Source organism: Dromiciops gliroides, chromosome 2, assembly GCF_019393635.1.
Source record: "Dromiciops gliroides isolate mDroGli1 chromosome 2, mDroGli1.pri, whole genome shotgun sequence".
In the NCBI taxonomy this organism is placed as follows: domain Eukaryota; kingdom Metazoa; phylum Chordata; class Mammalia; order Microbiotheria; family Microbiotheriidae; genus Dromiciops; species Dromiciops gliroides.
In genome coordinates this window covers 465,696,972-465,713,720 of record NC_057862.1, presented here as the reverse complement: position 1 = coordinate 465,713,720, position 16,749 = coordinate 465,696,972, and the positions used below count along the sequence as shown (strand labels likewise).

Sequence of the window (16,749 nt, the reverse complement as noted above, 5' to 3'; positions counted from 1 at the left end):
CTCACTGGCAAGCTGTCTTCACAGTGTGTGACATGAATGTATGTACTTAGGAATGATGGTTCTGGAAAGGAAGATATGCAAGGATACCTTCTATTTTAAATTAGCCACAAGAAAGATACTTGGAATAAAACTTTCCCAGGGTTCCCTGTTACATCTTCCCATGATAAAAAACCACAGACTTAGGTCAGGTTACCAAAATTCAGAACAAAGCTTTCTTTCCCTTGGCACGAATACTGGAATATGCCATATTGACAGGAAATCTGGACAAGCCCAAGGATAATTTCTTATTTTATTGGTGAAGCCAAGTACAATGAAAAGCTGTTTTTTAACCAAAATAAATAAATCAGATCTGTCACTGTGAAGAATCAAAGTGATGATATGGGGCAGTCACCAATTTCTGCCCCTGCCCCCACTCCTCAGCTCCCACCTCCTGCTGCCTTTTGCTTTGGCACAGGAAAGGATGCATCAGAAAGTCTCCATCTCGTTAAAAAATAAAAGTTAAAGGAGAAAGAAGTAGGGAAGGAAAAAGGCATTGGGAAGGAGAGAGGTGGTGAGAAAACAAGCAAAAAGGTCATGCCTAGGCTCACCTATCACATCAGGGGTCAGAGCAACTCATACCCTATGGGCTGCCGCAAATAGAAGGGAAAAACTATCTGGCCTGGAGAGCAAGGCCGTCTCCAATAGAAAAGTCATTATTCACATGATGTACATAAGCTGTGGCTCTGTGCTCCAGATTCCACCCCTAACGCAAAGTTGTACATAGATGGAACAAAGGGCAGCGGTACGAAGGGTTTGGGTGCCAGAGAGGGACATGGTTTTGTAAATTCTGTGACGTGGAGAATAGTCAGTGCTGAAGAGAGGGCAGAAGCAGTAGAGGCTGAAGCTGTCCCTGTCCCTAAAGCGTGAGGGATTGGGGCATGCAGACCACATGCAATAAGCCCAGGAGGGATCTCCCACAGGAAAATGAGGAACAACTATATCAGAGGAAAGAAACTGATAGGGCCACCCGTTTTGGATTCTGGGACTGACTGCTTCAACCTGGACTGATTCTCTCTCCTCTTGAGCTTGGAAGCCAAGAGTCAATCTCCCTATTATGGCTGGGCACCATCCGGGTGCCACTTAAAGAACATGGCAAAATCCAGCTGTTGGGAACAGATGTTTCTTTCCTTTTGGATGATCATTCTAGGTTTAAATCCGAAAAAAAAAAAAAAAGTAATCCTAGTCGTGAAGTAAAGAGGCCTCTTTTTTTTGCTGGGTATTTTCAGCATATGGGGAACACCCAAAGTTCCTCTTTTACGTTGTGGGCGTGGAATTTCACCAGGTCAGGGAGTGGGAAAATCTGACATCACTACACAAGGGCTTTCTGCCTGGGAGGGTTAAGCATCTTTGGAACTTTGATGACAGCAGTAGCCCTGTACCTTTCTGTTACCTCCCCTCGGCTGCTTTTGCAGAAGGTGCTATTCCGCTAAGCTATTCACCTTCACAGACAGCCAAGACAGTCATATAATTAGGGATTGTTGAACATTTGGTGGGGGCGAGTGAGGCAGAATACTTGATAAAGAAATGATCACTTCAATTTCTCAGAGACCAGCTTGGAGGAGGGCGGTGAAGGGAGGAGAGGAGGAGCACAGGGAAGGTCTGCGCAGGACAATAAGGAACAAGCAGAGATTTGGGGCAGAAGCTGGATGCCACACTTTAGTTGATCACGTCTGGAGTTAAGAGGAGAGGTGAGTGGCAGACATGAATATATAGACAGACAGAAGGTAGGGTCCAAGTGGCTGTGCCCAATGCCTAGAATAAGCCCTTGAAAGAGTCCAGATTGAAAGCAGTATCCAGGAGACGCTGCAGCTCGGTCAGGTGTGTCTTCTTGTTGCCTGTGGCTGGGGCAGCTGCAGGGTCACGCCCAGCATACCTGGGATGGAAACAAGAGTCAGTGGCAGTGTGTCCCATCTTGCTCCTTCAATAGGAGCATAAGGTTCATTTTTAGTAAAGATAATAATAGCAGCTAGCACTGGTATAGCTCTTAAGAAGTTTGCAAAGCAACCCTATGAGGTGGGTTATTATTACTCCCCCATTTTACAGATGCAGAAGTTGAAGATGAGAGAGGTTAAGTGACTTGCCCAGAGATAGGATTCAAACTCATATTTTTCTGAAACTATTATGTCACCTACCTAGAATTTTCTCCGATATTTACCCATCAGCACTAAAAAGGGAAAGGAGGATAGTGAAAGTCCCCTCTAGGATACCAAAGAACATTTTGGGTTGGAGTGCCTTCTGGACATGAGCCATATGGAATGTAGCCCAGGCAGGGCAGTAGGAATAATTACCAGACAGGCTTGGCTCGGTCTATGGTTGTACGAAGTCTTGGCTTCACGTAGTCATAGTAACCCTGATTTTTATGCTCTTCCTGGCACCAGGCCAGCTCTGCATTAGGGTACTTCAGCACTTCCTTCTGCAGGAGGTCGAAGGGGAATGGGGAGAGCTGGGAAGGAAACAAGATCACAACTTCAAACACAGCACATTCTGAGGGAGGAGACAGGGAGAACCCAATTAGATCCTTTATTGCTCCCAAACACTCAAAAGATACATTCTTTGAGCCACTAGGTAGGAATAGGAAGACAAAAAAGTGAATGACTGCCCTCAAGAAGCTTAGATTCTATGAGAGGGAAAAAATACCCTACCTACAGAAAAATATAAAACGTACATGTGTATGTGCTGGTGATGGAGAGAGAACCAGTTAAAGGAGCTTTTCTAGGTTGTAATTTGATTTAAAGTGGCCTTTCATCTCTACATTTTTTGGGGGGGCGGGACAATGAGGATTAAGTGACTTGCTCAGGGTCACACAGCTAGTAAGTGTCAAGTGTCTGAGGCCCCATTTGAACTCAGGTCCTCCTGAATCCAGGGCTGGTCCTTTATCCACTGCACCACCTAGCTGCCCCCTGTAATTTAATTGAACAAACATTTAATAGTCACCTGCTATGTGTGTGCAAAGAAGTTTTGTTTGTTTGTTTGTTTTTGCAGGGCAATGAGGGTTAAGTGACTTGCCCAGAGTCACACAGCTAGTAAGTGTCAAGTGTCTGAGGCTGGATTTGAACTCAGGTACTCCTAAATCCAGGGCCAGTGCTTTATCCACTGCGCCACCTAGCTGCCCCCTGTGCAAAGCAGTTTTAAAAAAAGGTTTTATCTTTAATAAGTTTACATTCTATTGTGGGAAATAATAAATACATAGGTGAGTTTAAAAGGAGAGCATTGACAACTAGGAAGAGGTAGGGAAGAGGGTGAAAATCGGATAATTTGATTCAACAACAACTTTTAAAGTACCTACTATGTGTCAGGCACCAGGCTAGTTGCTAGATATAGGGAAAAAAGCCCCCTGTCCTCAGGGGGTTCCTACTGTACTGGAGAGAAAGGTGGCTTTGTAGGAAAGAGCACTCCTTCACAAGACACTGGGGCCATGTTCATGTTACTACAGAATAGGGCAGCATATACAGGTAGTAGTCAATCTCATCCTCTTACCTGCTCAATCCTGGTGATAGCCACATCTGCCTCCATGTTTCTGGCTTGTCGCTCTCGGGTAAGGTCATAGTACACCTTGCCAGTACAGAAAAGAAGTCTCTTGGTATTTTCTGGGTTCTGAGATGCAGGGCCGCTCTCTGGGATGATACGCTGGAAGTTGCTACCTGGAATAGAGCCCATGTTGGACAGTTATCTCTGGAGATTCAGTCATCAAGGGTTCCCAGTCATCCCCCCAGAAGCACTGATGCCCTCCAATCCTCCTAATTACTCATCAGGAAAAGGCACCCATGAATGGGGCGAGACCTATAGCCTACCTGGTTTGGGCAGCAAAGGGAACACCAAGGGAGGATAGTTTGTGTATGTTTCACATCTCAGTGATGATTAGCATCCATGAGTTAACTAAACACCTTCCTTGGATGCTTATTTTTAACCTTTAAGGGGCGTGGATTATATAAATTTTAATACTTCTTATGTAAAATAGTGCTTCTTTTCATTTTTCTTAAAAAACAACCCCTTCCAAATTTTAAGAGGTCCTGCCTAGCTTTACCATCCTAGGCCTGGATGAACACATCTATATAGAGCTTAGACTCTGTCCACTGTATTATGTGTATAATTTTTAGTATAACCACAGTAAAAAGCAAGCTCTTGGGCCCAAGTTGGTGTCTGCCATCCCAATGTAGCCTCTGTGTAAAGAAAAGTCATTTAAGACAGTGGTGACAAACTCAAATGGAAATGAGGCCCATGAATCTACATTAGGATCCCTGAAAGCTGTATATTGTCTTAATTTTAAGATGTAATGAATCTATTATTAATTATTTTTAATTTCTTTTGTTAAAACATTTCTCAGTGACATTTTAATCTGGTTTAGGCCACACTGGGCCAGGGCTATGTTTGACACCTCTGATCTAGGAAATCAACCAGAAACAAATCCAATTTGCATAAAGTTTGTTAATATGAAGAAAACTTGATGAAAGGGCATAGAATTCGACCTGACACAGAAAAGCTTGAGGGGAATCCCTTGGTAGTGAGGCAGGCCCTTGCAGGTGGCCCCTTAAGGAGGGAGAAGTGGGTGGAGAGTGGAAGAATGGGGATTCCCACCCACTTGCAAGTACATTTAAGATATCTTACAGTGCAGGTTCTGAATTTCAACAGTAACAAGAGAAAGGTTCTATGGATCCTCATGCTGATTCTCAGGACTGGAAAAGTGGCTGGTAGGTTGCTCATTTGCCCACAACCAGGAAATCTCCCTAACTCAAAAGGGACAACTGTCTATGGGTGACTTGCCCTGGTCAAAAAGATTCACAATACCATTTAAACCAGGGAGCAATTTTTGCTTTCTCCTGCTCTGACAACTGTATTCCACATTCTCCATTTATGAATAAGAGGGAAAGGAAAGATACCAGTGGCATTCACGAACTGTTATCAGAACACACTGAAAATGGTGAAGCCCATGGCAAAACCTGAGACAGGGGCATCAGGACTGAGGGTCCACAAGGAACTGCAGGCCCTTACCAAGTGCCTGGGTTTCTGAAGCCCTGCGGAGGCTTCAGAAACTGAGGAATGAACCTGGCTATTACTCAGATGTGTTTAAGACTCTTGGGCTAATGTACCCTAAATTCAGTGAAGTTAACTAGCTTCTCTCTCACTACTGCCCTAATTATCTTTGGAAATAACCCTCTAGCCTACAGAGAAGTGACAAGCCACCACACCCTGGCCCTGGAAACCAAACAAATGACCAGTTAACCAACAGGAAGCAAGGGCAGGTATTCTCTCCAGGCTTAGTTACCAAGGAGGTACCTGGGAGCCTCCCACCCCAACCTCCAGTGTCAAGAAGTCTGCCTTATGCCAAGAACCCTGGAGCACTCCTGGAAGCATACCCTCCCTGGAGTTAGGAAAAAGAAGAATACATCTTCTAAGAGTGTCAGGGAACCTCTTTCCCTAACTCTCTTACCTGGCAGCATGTCATCAAAGTTGGACCTGGCTTCAGGGTGACGCAGCAGTGATTTTGGAGTGAAGACGATCAACTGAAATACAGTGGGAAAAGACTCACGACAGGCTGGATTCAGAGTGCTCCAGGAGGGAGCTTGGAAAAGTAGCTAGGCTGTTGTTTTTCAGTAACAGGATCCTGTACACTGCAAATCACCCTAACTCATATGAATATAATTTTTGGTGTTATTTCCATTTCCATTCACCCCAACTCACCCCCCTTTTTGGGGGGGCAGGGCAATGAGGGTTAAGTGACTTGCCCAGTGTCAAAGAGCTAGTAAGTGTAAAGTGCCTGAGGCTGGATTGGAACTCAGGTCCTCCTGAATCCAGGGCCAGTGCTTCATCCACTGTGCCCCCAACCGCAACTCGAATTTTATTTTTTCCAAATTAGATGTAAAAACAAATTTTGGCATCAATTTTTTTTTAACTTTGTGTTTCAACTTCTCTTCCTCCCTCTTTCCCCATCCCACCCCCCAAGAACTAAAGCAATTCAATATAAGTTATACATGAGTAGTCATGCAAAACATCTCCACATTCACCAGGTTGTGAAAGAAAACAGACAAAAACAAAACTTCAGATTAAGGAACTATCAAAAAAAATTATGCTTCGATCTGTTTTCAGGTACCAACAGTTCTTTCTCTGTAGATGGGTTACAATTTTCCCATCCCAACTCTTAACAACATGGAGAAAAAGGAAGCAGAAAAAAGAAAAATGCAATTCTATCTCCCTTTTCTATTTCCCATGCTACAGGCCACTAGGCACAGACTGTGGGAGAGGTAGATCCAAGACAGACACAGCATACCTTTGTTTCCCCTTGCCTGGCCCCAAAAATCCACTATGACTGGGGAAGAGCAGCTGTTTTGCTTTTCTCACATCACAGGGTAAGTAGCTACTTATGCTTACCCTTCCAAATGTTAGTTTAGCAGTGGCACCATTATATGCCCCTCTAACAGGACCCTCCTCAAATCAAGCTAGCAGGGACTTGGTTGCTAGCACTTAGACATAACTAGTGACAGAATACTGTATGAGAAAGTGGACCCAATTGATAGCACAAGCTCTGGCAGGGCCTACCAAACTGGAAAGGCTTTGAGTATGGGCCTGGTGACAAAAAGTAGGTATATGTATCACCAGAGGACCATCCTAGGCAAATTCAGAGAAGCTCATCATCAAAGTTGGTCACCATGTGATAGGGGTTTTTTGGACCATGCATGAAACCATTTACTAAGGCATCGATAGGTTTCAGTATGTATCAGTGGAAGGAACACTCAGTGATGAAATTATAAAGACTGAGGCAGTACCCATCCTAGGGTAGACTGTCTTGGAATCCCAGTATTTGTAGAAAAGGTGGAATGTAAACTAGGGGCTCAGACCACACCTTTGCTCAATTTCCTATAACGGATGCTTTTATTCTTGAAAATTCCATGAGGTAAGTATCACCCAACCAGAACCCCTTCTTTTGGGATATAACATGGTAATCAATTTGGATCTGACCCTTGGATCAGAGCCTTCTGCTGGGCAGAATAGGCTCTGTAACTGACCGGCTTCCGGAAGGGCAGCAGGATCTGTCGTCTTAGGACATGGAAGAAGTTGGCAGGAGTGGAACAATTAACAACAATCCAGTTGCAGTCATAGAGCTGACGCACATCAAAGTCATCAAGTTTCTGTGGCAAAGAGAGTGCAGTGAATTGTCAGGGTCCAATGAGTCACCAAACCACCTCTTTTGTAGACCTGCTGTATTCATGCAGCAGTCAAGATTCTTGGGGTGAGAAGATTACAAAAGAGGACAGTAACTGTGTTCTTGCTATTGAGCTGAAGTCTACCCCGGAAAGAAGGCATTGAAACACAGCTGAAAACAGAATCATGGGATGTTCAAGGACCTGGAGAAACGATGCTAAGCAATTCCCTCAGCTTACAGTCAGAAGCACCATCATGGACAAGGGCCTTGAGTTAGCCAGTCTGGATGTTTCTCTAGACTCAAGTTCAGATCCAGTCATTAGAGTACCATGGGCCTCTAATTTGTGAGTCCCATTCTGGAATTCTGCTGAGGCCAAATGCACTTCACTGCCCTGTTCAGACTGAGGAAAGTCGTAATATGCTCTGACCCTAAGCCACTTTTTTTTTTTTTAAAGTGAGGCAATTGGGGTCAAGTGACTTGCCCAGGGTCACACAGCTAGTAAGTGTCAAGTGTCTGAGACCGGATTTGAACTCAGGTCCTCCTGACTCCAGGGCCAGTGCTCCATCCACTGGGCCACCTAGCTGCCCCCTTATGCCACTTTTAAAAAAGGGCCACCTGTGTCTTGCTATTTCTTTTCTTTTCTTTTTTTGCAGGGCACTGAGGGTTAAGTGACTTGCCCAGGGTCACACAGCTAGTTAAGTGTCAAGTGCCTGAGGCTGGATTTGAACTTGGGTCCTCCTGAATCCAAGGCCAGAGCTTTATCCACTGTGCCACCTAGCTGCCCCCTTGCTATTTCTTTAGTTTTTAACACCATGCAATTTTGCTCTTGGCCATAGACTGTCTAGACTAGCTCTTGGGTTGTTTTACAAACTACTTATTAACAGTTTGTTTTTGGTCAGTTTTATTTTTCAGTTGTGTCCAACTCTTTGTGACCCTATTTGGGATTTTCTTGACAAAGATACTGAAATGGTTTGCCATTTCCTTTTACAGATGAGGAAACTGAGGCAAGTGGGGTTAAGTGACTCGCCCGGGGTCACACAGCTAGTAAATATTTGAGGTTGGATTTGAACTCAGGTCTTCCTGATTCGAGATACTCTATCCACTCATTGTACCACCTAGTTTCTTCTATTAACACAATACTTAGTAAATAACACTTGTTTTGCTTCCTCCTGCTTCATGTAGAAATTTCCTTTTCATAATACGGTGTCTTTAAGCTCCGTGATATAGTCTTAGCCTACTCAGGACACTCACTCCAGAATAGTACCTAAACTTTTCCTCTGACTGGGCATACTGGAAAGAGCACTGGATTTAGTCATAGTAACTGGGTTAAACCCCCAACTCTGCCACTTCTTCATGTGACCCTGAACAAGTCATGGAAGTTCTCTAGGTTACAGTGTCCTCCTCTGTAAAAGGAGAGGGTTGGATCAGATGACATCCAAGGTCTTTTCTAGCAAAAATATCTCTGATCATCAGATTCTTTTAGTATCATCCTAAAACAAGTTCTTTTAAAGGAATAATTGGGGGGAATTGCCACAGACTGGTAAATATAGTCTACAGCTTTCAAATTCATGTCCCTCAGTCCTTAGCAAGGGCAGGAAGCTACAGGAAGTAGCCCCAGCACTTCTATTTCCTTTGTACTCAGCTGAGGTCTTTCATTTAGGGGAAAACCAGCAGGCAAAGTGGCCACACCTATCTACCCACTCACATTAATTAGGATAATGAGGCACAGTCATTCATGTCAGCCAGTCTCATTTCTAAAGGAAAAGAGGGCACAGAAAACATCATGTTTGCTGCTGTCAGTATCAAGGCCCACACAAGTTGATCACCAAGGTGGAAGCTGCCAAGAACAGGCAGATGACTACAGGAGTCCAAGTGGGAATTTCAGAAGGGTCAGAGGTTTGGGGAGGAATTTTCTTCCTCTGTCTACACCAGATTGAGTTACCCACTCAGAGAGTCCCAACCAGGCCAGGGGCAACAACTTACAGGGAAGACATCTGGGTCATCATTGCACATCTGCAGAAACCTCTCTGGTCTAGCTGATGAATGTTCTGGACCCTGGAACCAAGTGAGAAATAAGTCTGAGGATGTCCCTCTACTGAAAATTCCACTTGTCTTGGGTTTGACAAACACCAAATTCTGTGTTTTGAGCACTGCTGAGTTTAATTCTCCTCCCTTCTCTGACCTCCCATCCTCATAAACAGGGAATGCAGCATTAATCATTCTTATTTGAGACTGCTGCCCCTGAGGCTCTTTGACTTTTTCCAGGGCACACTGGGGCATGGAAAGGTGGGTGTAGGAATGAGAGGGCTGAGGGGTCTGTGTGTCAGATTAGGTAGTATCAAGAGAGACTTAATTTCCACAATGACTTAAAACCAGAAAGTGATGACACAAGTGTGTATGCTTGTCATGACATGAACATGGACAAAGCCAAAGTTTCCAGTTTTGGTTCAGGAAGGGGGAGCATGGAGAGGAAGAGGGGAAATCAGGTTTAGGGTAAAGTAGAGAAATGGGGTCTTGGAGAGCTACTTTTTCTCACCATTGTCCATTTATGCCCCTGCAAAGAAAACTGGGTATAAGAGAATAGAAAGTAGCAGGCACATCTTTTTTGGTGTAAGCACTATGGCAGACAAGAACTGGCTGGTGTCTGTAGAAAGCTTTGGGGGTAGGTAGAAGGATCAGGAGCCAAACCTGAGGGTCATATGTAAGAATTGAGGTCTAGAGAGTAGACTCTTTCCTAAGTAATGAGCTTAGGCAGGAGTGGATACCAGGTTGGACCAGTAGAAAGAGAAATGCTCACCATTCCTTCCATGCCATGGGGTAGGAGCAACACAATGCCATTCTGTCGAACCCACTTGGCTTGTCCTGGACAGATGAACTGGTCAATGATGCACTGAGCAGTGTTGTGGAAGTCACCAAACTGAGCCTCCCAAAGGACCAGGGCATTAGGACTTGCCATAGCAAAGCCCAGTTCAAAGCCTGTGTTATACAAAGGGGGAATGAAGACAGGGAGAGTAGATCATTACCCAGGAAATGATGAGGCTTCCCCCTGCCGGAGGGGATCATATTAAGATTGATTGGGGGGCAGCTAGATGGCGCAGTGGATAGAGCACCGGCCCTGGAATCAGGAGTACCTGAGTTCAAATCCGGCCTCAGACACTTAACACTTAACTAGCTGTGTGACCCTGGGCAAGTCACTTAACCCCAATTGCCTCACTAAAATTAAAAAAAAAAAAAAAGATTGATTGGATTGACTTTGCTAATTAACTCACTTAAAGTTATTGAAACCACACCTACCTGAAAGCTTGGTCCTCAGAACTCTGACCTCAGCAAGTTTTCTGCTCATGGACCACCCTCAAGTCCAGTAAACCAATAAGATTTGAATGATGGTACCCAATTAGCTTGGGGCAGTGTGGAAGAGCCTTCTTCCCCCACCCCCAAACCTGCAGGAAGTGTCCACTGACACATGTTCTCTGACAGGTGGGTGGTAGAGGACTTGGAGAAAGAAGGAAGCCAGGCTGAGCTCTAGGTGAGATAGGCCTTCTTAACTTTCTGAGCCATGTGTTCTCTCTCTCTTTTTTTCACGTGTTCTCTCTTTACTAATATTTGGTATGTGTTAATAAATGCTTAATGCCCAAAACTGGTGCTAAAGCTTCTAATTTATAAGTAGCAATATATTAGAAACCCCAGCTAAGTTTCCCTAAAACTTGAGACAGAAATAAGGCGACCACATGTAATTTTAAATGCCAGAGGATACATTCCCTCAACAGAGTACATTATTGACTCTCTAGAGGTAAGGCTCAAGGGTCCTCACCTAAAACTCCATATTCAGACAGAGAACTGTTGCAGACTGTATATGGAGCCTGGTTGGGCCAGAGGTGGTTCATGGGAATGCAGGTTTTCTTGTCAACATTCTGGTCATGTAGCACATGGTGACGATGGCTGGAAGAGAAAAATGGTTATTAATATAAACTAAACAAAACAAAACCAAACAACAACAACAACAACAAAACAACTTCACCCCCTCTTCCCCTAAAATGAACCTGCACTGACGCTAAACAAGCTATTTAGGTGAGAAGCCATTACAGAGGAAGATAGATCCCAAGCATCTGTACAAACACAACAGAGTACTGTTCTTCATAAAAGATGTCCAAAGAAATCAGTGCAAGTGTTCTTTTCTTTCCTTCCTTCCTTTCTTTTGGGAGGCAATCAGGGTTAAGTGACTTTCCCAGGGTCACACAATAAGTGGCTGAAGCTGGCTTTGAACTCAGGTCCTCTTGACACCAGGGCTGGTACACTGTGCTACCTAGCTGCCTCTTCAATTGCTCTTTTTAAACATGTGACTGAGTGGGCAGTAACATATGCTTGTTATGGGAATCTCCAATTCCCACTCCCAATGAGGTGGGAATCACTAGGTTTTACCTGAAGGTTCCACGTTCAACATCCTGGCCGCTGAGCCGAATGTGGATCCCATCTTTCAGGAGTGAGCCAAAGGCCATGTACTCAGCAAGGGCCCAGTCCACTGTTCGGTTCTTTACCATTTCTCCACGAGTTTTTAGAATCCGCCTCAGGCCTAGAGAGACACTCAAGCTTAAATCACATCCCAGGCTTGACCAATCACTTAGCAATAGTTTCTGTATAGGTGGGTTCTCAGTTGTACCATATTAATGAATAGGGAACAGATGCTTCTCTCTACTCTTGGCTTAGAAAATGATGAGATTGTTTCATTAAAGAATTGGGTTTATAGTAGCATAGTACAGCAGTGGTAGTAATACCACTACGAGGTCTGTATCCCAAAGAGATCATAAAAAAGGGAAAAGGATCCACATGCACAAAAATATTTATAGCAGCTCTCTTTATGATGGCAAAGAACTGGAAATCAAGGGAATGGCTGAACATAGTTGTGGTATATGAATATAATGGAATATCATTGTGCTGTAAGAAATGATGAGCTGCCAGATTTCAGAAAAACCTGGAAAGACTTAAGTGGATTGATGCTGAGTGAAGTGACCAGAACCAGGAGAACACTGTTCACACTAACAGAAACACTGTGTGATGACCAATTATGCCACTTAACTCTTCTCAGCAATACAATGATCCAAGAAAATTCCAAAGAACTCATGATGGAAAATGCTCTCCACAACTAGAAAAAGGAACCGTGGAATCTGGATGCAGATTGAACCATAATGTTTCTAATTTTTTTGTTGTTTGTTTTGAGGTTTTCCTCTTTTGTTCTGATTCTTCTTTCACAACACGACTAATACGGAAATATGTTTAATGTGATTGTACATATATAACCTATATTAGATAGCTTTGGGGATAGGAGAGGCAAGGGAGAGAGGGAAAAAAATTTGGAACTAAAAATCTTATGAAAACAAACAAAAAAAGAAAAAAAACTTGTAGTGATTTGACTTTTTCTCAATACTTACATATACACATATATAACACACACACACACACACACACACACACACACACACACACGCGGACAGCCAGGACCTCACCCAGAGGCTTTTTTTTTTTAACCATACATTATTCATAGCTACGAATCTCAAAATCAGAAACGTTCTCTGCATTTTACCCAGTAAGAAACTGAGGTTCCTACTAGGTAAGACAACGACCAAAGGCCACAACTTGGGCACTGTACAACTTTTTTTTTGAGTTTCAAATTCTCTTCCTTCCTCCCATGTTTCCCTCATCCTTTGAGAATGCAAGCAATATGATATCGATTACACATGTGAGTGAAGTCATGCAAAACTTATTTCCATGTTAGCTATGTTGCAAAAGAAAACACAAAAAAATCTGAGAAAAATAAAGAAAAGTTAAACAAGTATGCTTCAGTCTGTACTGAAAGTTCACTAGTTTTCTTTCTGGAGGTGGACAGCATTTTTCATCACAGTTTCTTTGGAAATGGATCACTGTCTTTTCCTATGATTCTACAGATCAGTAGAGCTAATAGTTACCCCCATGAATGGTGAAATTCTCCACAGGAACAGAGCTGGCTACATTTCCTATGTGTGCCAGGACATCTTCATTTAGACCAGTTGAAGGGCAAGACATACTCCTGGGCTGTCCATCCAGAGTGAAAAAACCTGACAGAGAAAAGAAAAGCCACAAATGGATTATCACTATGTGACTTTTATGAGCCCTATGATGGAACACTGAAACATAATTTCTACTCTACCTTTAATTGTCTGCTCATTAAAATGTAATTAATCTTAGAAAAGGGGCCATATGGTTCTGATTTTTAAAAAAGTATACTTTCTGAGATTTCCATCAAAGGTCTTTCAAATCCAGTTTTTCTAAAAGGCAAATGAAATGTGTAATTTCCTTTTTATTTATCTATTATATTTGTCAAGTTCTGAAATAGTCATGTTGAAATGATCTATAATTGTTCTCTCATTAACCTTGTTTTTTTACTATTCAGTTAGCTTTTCCTTAAAGTCCTCAATTGCTATTACCTTTTTTTAAAAATATTTTTCATGCTTTATTGTATTTTTATTTATTTTGTTAATCACTTCCCAATTACATTTTTTTTTTGTTTTTTTTTTTTTGCAGGGCAGTGGGGGTTAAGTGACTTGCCCAGGGTCACACAGCTAGTAAGTGTCAAGTGTCTGAGGCCGGATTTGAACTCAGGTACTCCTGAATCCAGGGCTGGTGCTTATCCACTGCTCCACCTAGCTGCCCCTGCTATTACCTTTTGATGCATATATTTAATTTTTATGTATTTACTTATCTATGCTACTTTTAAGCATTAGGGCATCTCCCTGTTCGTCTCTCTTGACAGTATCTATTTTTACTGTTGAATTATCACAAATCGTGATTCTAATTATTACCTATGCAGCAAATGTTAAGTTGTATTTTCTACTTCATTCTGCGATTCTTATGTTTTAGGTTTCAATCCGGTCAAGGCTGGAAGTTAAGTTTTCCCTTTCTCTCTAGCCTCCTCTACTATATTATTCTTGTTAAACAATCAGTATAAGGGGCCACATAGCTTGTTTTGTTTGAACCAATTTGATCTTAGTCTCCATTCTCACAGAGACCCTCCCCCATCCCAGATCTTTAGATACAACCCTTTTCACACTTCCTTTCCTCAGCCCAGAGAAGAGCATGGTTCAGGAGCCCCCCTGCTCCCCGTCTCACCCATTTTCTGCTTGAATAACTTCCACCTCCCACCTGCATTCTAAGAAACACCAATCCATTCTTCTCTCCTTGTCCTTCCACTATGGTGTTAGAACAAAAAAGCTTTAACAGTAAGTGACCTGTTACTACTACTCACCAGGCCAGGGTGAGTCAAGCCAGTGCTTGATGTGTAGGATCTTCTCATCTTTAGATCTGGCAAAGGCCTCCTCACAGATCTTATCATACTTGGAAATCTCCTCCTAGAAAGTAGTGACATGGCACATCAGGTACACAACCAAACACAGTGAGTGGATCGGACTCCAGAGGCCACTCTCTCATGTTTCAAGGGAGGACAACTTCCACTCACATTATAAAACTTCTTACCAAGCCAAGAAATTCAACCTGTGCTAGCTCCCAGGCATCTTCGAGTCAAGGTTAACAAGATGCCTTCTTTGTCCTTCAAATCAACCTGGCCCTCCACTAGAAGCCTACTAGGATTTGGAATTTGTTTTCTATTACCTGTCTCCTAGTCTATTTGATCTTTTCCTATTGACTAGGAAACTTCAGTACCCCATAAAGGTTCATGTCTTCTGACCTCTCAGAAATTTTTGTTACACACACACACACACACACACACACACACACACACACACACACACACCCCTTATTGTTCACTTGTTTCAGTCACATCAAACTCTTCATGTCCCCACTTGCAGTTTTCTTGGCAAAGATACTGGAGTGGTTTGCTATTCCCTTTTCCAGCTCATCTTGCAGATGAGGAACTGAAGCAAAAAAGGCTAAGTGACTTCCCCAAGGTCATAAGTTAGGCAGTATCTGAGACTGGATTTGAACTCAGGAAAATGAGTCTTACTGACTCCAGGCCTGGCACGCTATCCACTGCACCACCTAGCTGCCCATATATTTCCTTACAAAGTTCTTAAGTTCCAAGTAAATTTTTTAAAATCACGTCTTATAGTTTGAGGACTCCAATTCTATACCTACAGCCCCGATCAGGCCCTGGGCTTGTGTTTCTTGTTCTTATCCACACATTCTGCTGGGATTTAAAAACTGAATTCACTGTCTTCCTTCCCCCAAACGTCCCCCACAGTCCTTCAGTCCTTCCCCTTCCTTCTTCAAAGCTTTTTTCCTCCTCCTTCAGCTTTCCAGTCTTGGAGTGACCGTCCTCTTGCCTTTTTTTTTTTTTTTTAAACTCAGTCTACTGAGTTGCTCTATTTGCTATTTAAAGCCCATCATCATCTGACTCTTTCCAGACTTTCTCCACAAGATTCTTGCCCTCACACTCAACATTCCAGCCAAAGCAACCCACTTGCAGTTCTCCATACACAGCATTGCACCTCTTGCCTCCACACCTTTGCAAAAGTTGACCACCATGCTTGGAATGTTCTGTCTTCTCAACCCTATTTCTTGATATCCTAGCTTTCTTCAAGGTTTATTAGGTTAAATGCCTAAGAAATCTTTTGGGATTCTCTGAATTTTCAGTCTTTTTCAACTCTGAAATTATTATTTTCACTGACTTTTTTTTTTTTGGCAGGACAATGAGGGTTAAGTGGCTTGCCCAGGGTCACACAGCTAGTAAGTGTCAAGTGTCTGAGGCCCCATTTGAACTCAGGTCCTCTTGAATCTAGGGCCACTGTGCCACCTCGCTGCCCCCTTTTTCATTGACTTATATGTGTATGTGTTGTTTCCCCAGAGAATGTAAGTTCTAAGAGGGCCATGGTTTGATTCATTGTTTTTATATGTCTAGCACCCACCACATAGTTCTTGGTACATAGCAGGTGCTTTAAAAATATTTCTTGAATTGAATACCAATAGCATCGCTTCTCCTTCCTCTTGAACTTTCCTTCCTCTCCCTTTCCACAACCTTTCGCCTAATCCAGGGCCCAACAGCAGTCTACCTCAGGTAATGTAACAAAGTCGGCCTCCTGATCTCTAGCCTCTTTCCATTTGCAACCATCCCAAATATTATAATAGATACCACTGTCCTTAAGCACTATTTACTGCCTGCTCACTCCTAGAATTCTTCATCAACTCCTATTTTCTTCTGCGATGATGGTCAAGCTCCAAGTAATGGGCCTACTACCAAATAGAACCTTTATCTAATTGCTCTCCCGTTTACTTGTCTCCTGAATGTAATTCTTTTCTCTGTGCACATGCAGATGTCCCCATACCTTATCTCTAAACCACATCCCTCCCTCTCTTTCAAAACAATGCCTGAGTCTCACTTCTGTTGTGAAATGATCACAATCCTTTGAACTCTTACACATCTCTTTTTTATGTATTTGTTCAATTCAACTCAATATTTTTTCATAAGTGCCTACTATGTATCAGGAATTGTGCTAGCGCAGTGGGAATAGAAAAGACAGAATGTTCCTGGCATGGGGGGAAGCTTGTGCAAAGGAATGGAGATGGGAATGTCATGTATGTGGAGCATT

The 16,749-nt window shown here is 42.9% G+C and overlaps 1 protein-coding gene across 4 annotated transcripts in view; it reads right to left on the bottom strand.

Moving 5' to 3' along the window:
• Positions 1–270: 270 nt before the first annotated feature.
• Positions 271–16,749, bottom strand: part of OGDH (oxoglutarate dehydrogenase) — a 99,159-nt gene continuing 82,680 nt past the window's right edge. For all 4 annotated transcript variants that reach the window (XM_043990182.1, XM_043990184.1, XM_043990181.1 and 1 more), the window contains 11 exons: positions 14,454–14,556; positions 13,138–13,266; positions 11,597–11,747; positions 10,989–11,116; positions 9,975–10,153; positions 9,161–9,232; positions 7,041–7,163; positions 5,468–5,540; positions 3,517–3,680; positions 2,328–2,482; positions 271–1,912 (listed from right to left, as the gene is read on the bottom strand). In XM_043990182.1, coding sequence (XP_043846117.1) covers positions 1,792–1,912; positions 2,328–2,482; positions 3,517–3,680; positions 5,468–5,540; positions 7,041–7,163; positions 9,161–9,232; positions 9,975–10,153; positions 10,989–11,116; positions 11,597–11,747; positions 13,138–13,266; positions 14,454–14,556 — 1,398 coding nt within the window. In that variant the 3' untranslated portion in view covers positions 271–1,791. The remainder of the gene's footprint in view (positions 1,913–2,327; positions 2,483–3,516; positions 3,681–5,467; positions 5,541–7,040; positions 7,164–9,160; positions 9,233–9,974; positions 10,154–10,988; positions 11,117–11,596; positions 11,748–13,137; positions 13,267–14,453; positions 14,557–16,749) is intronic.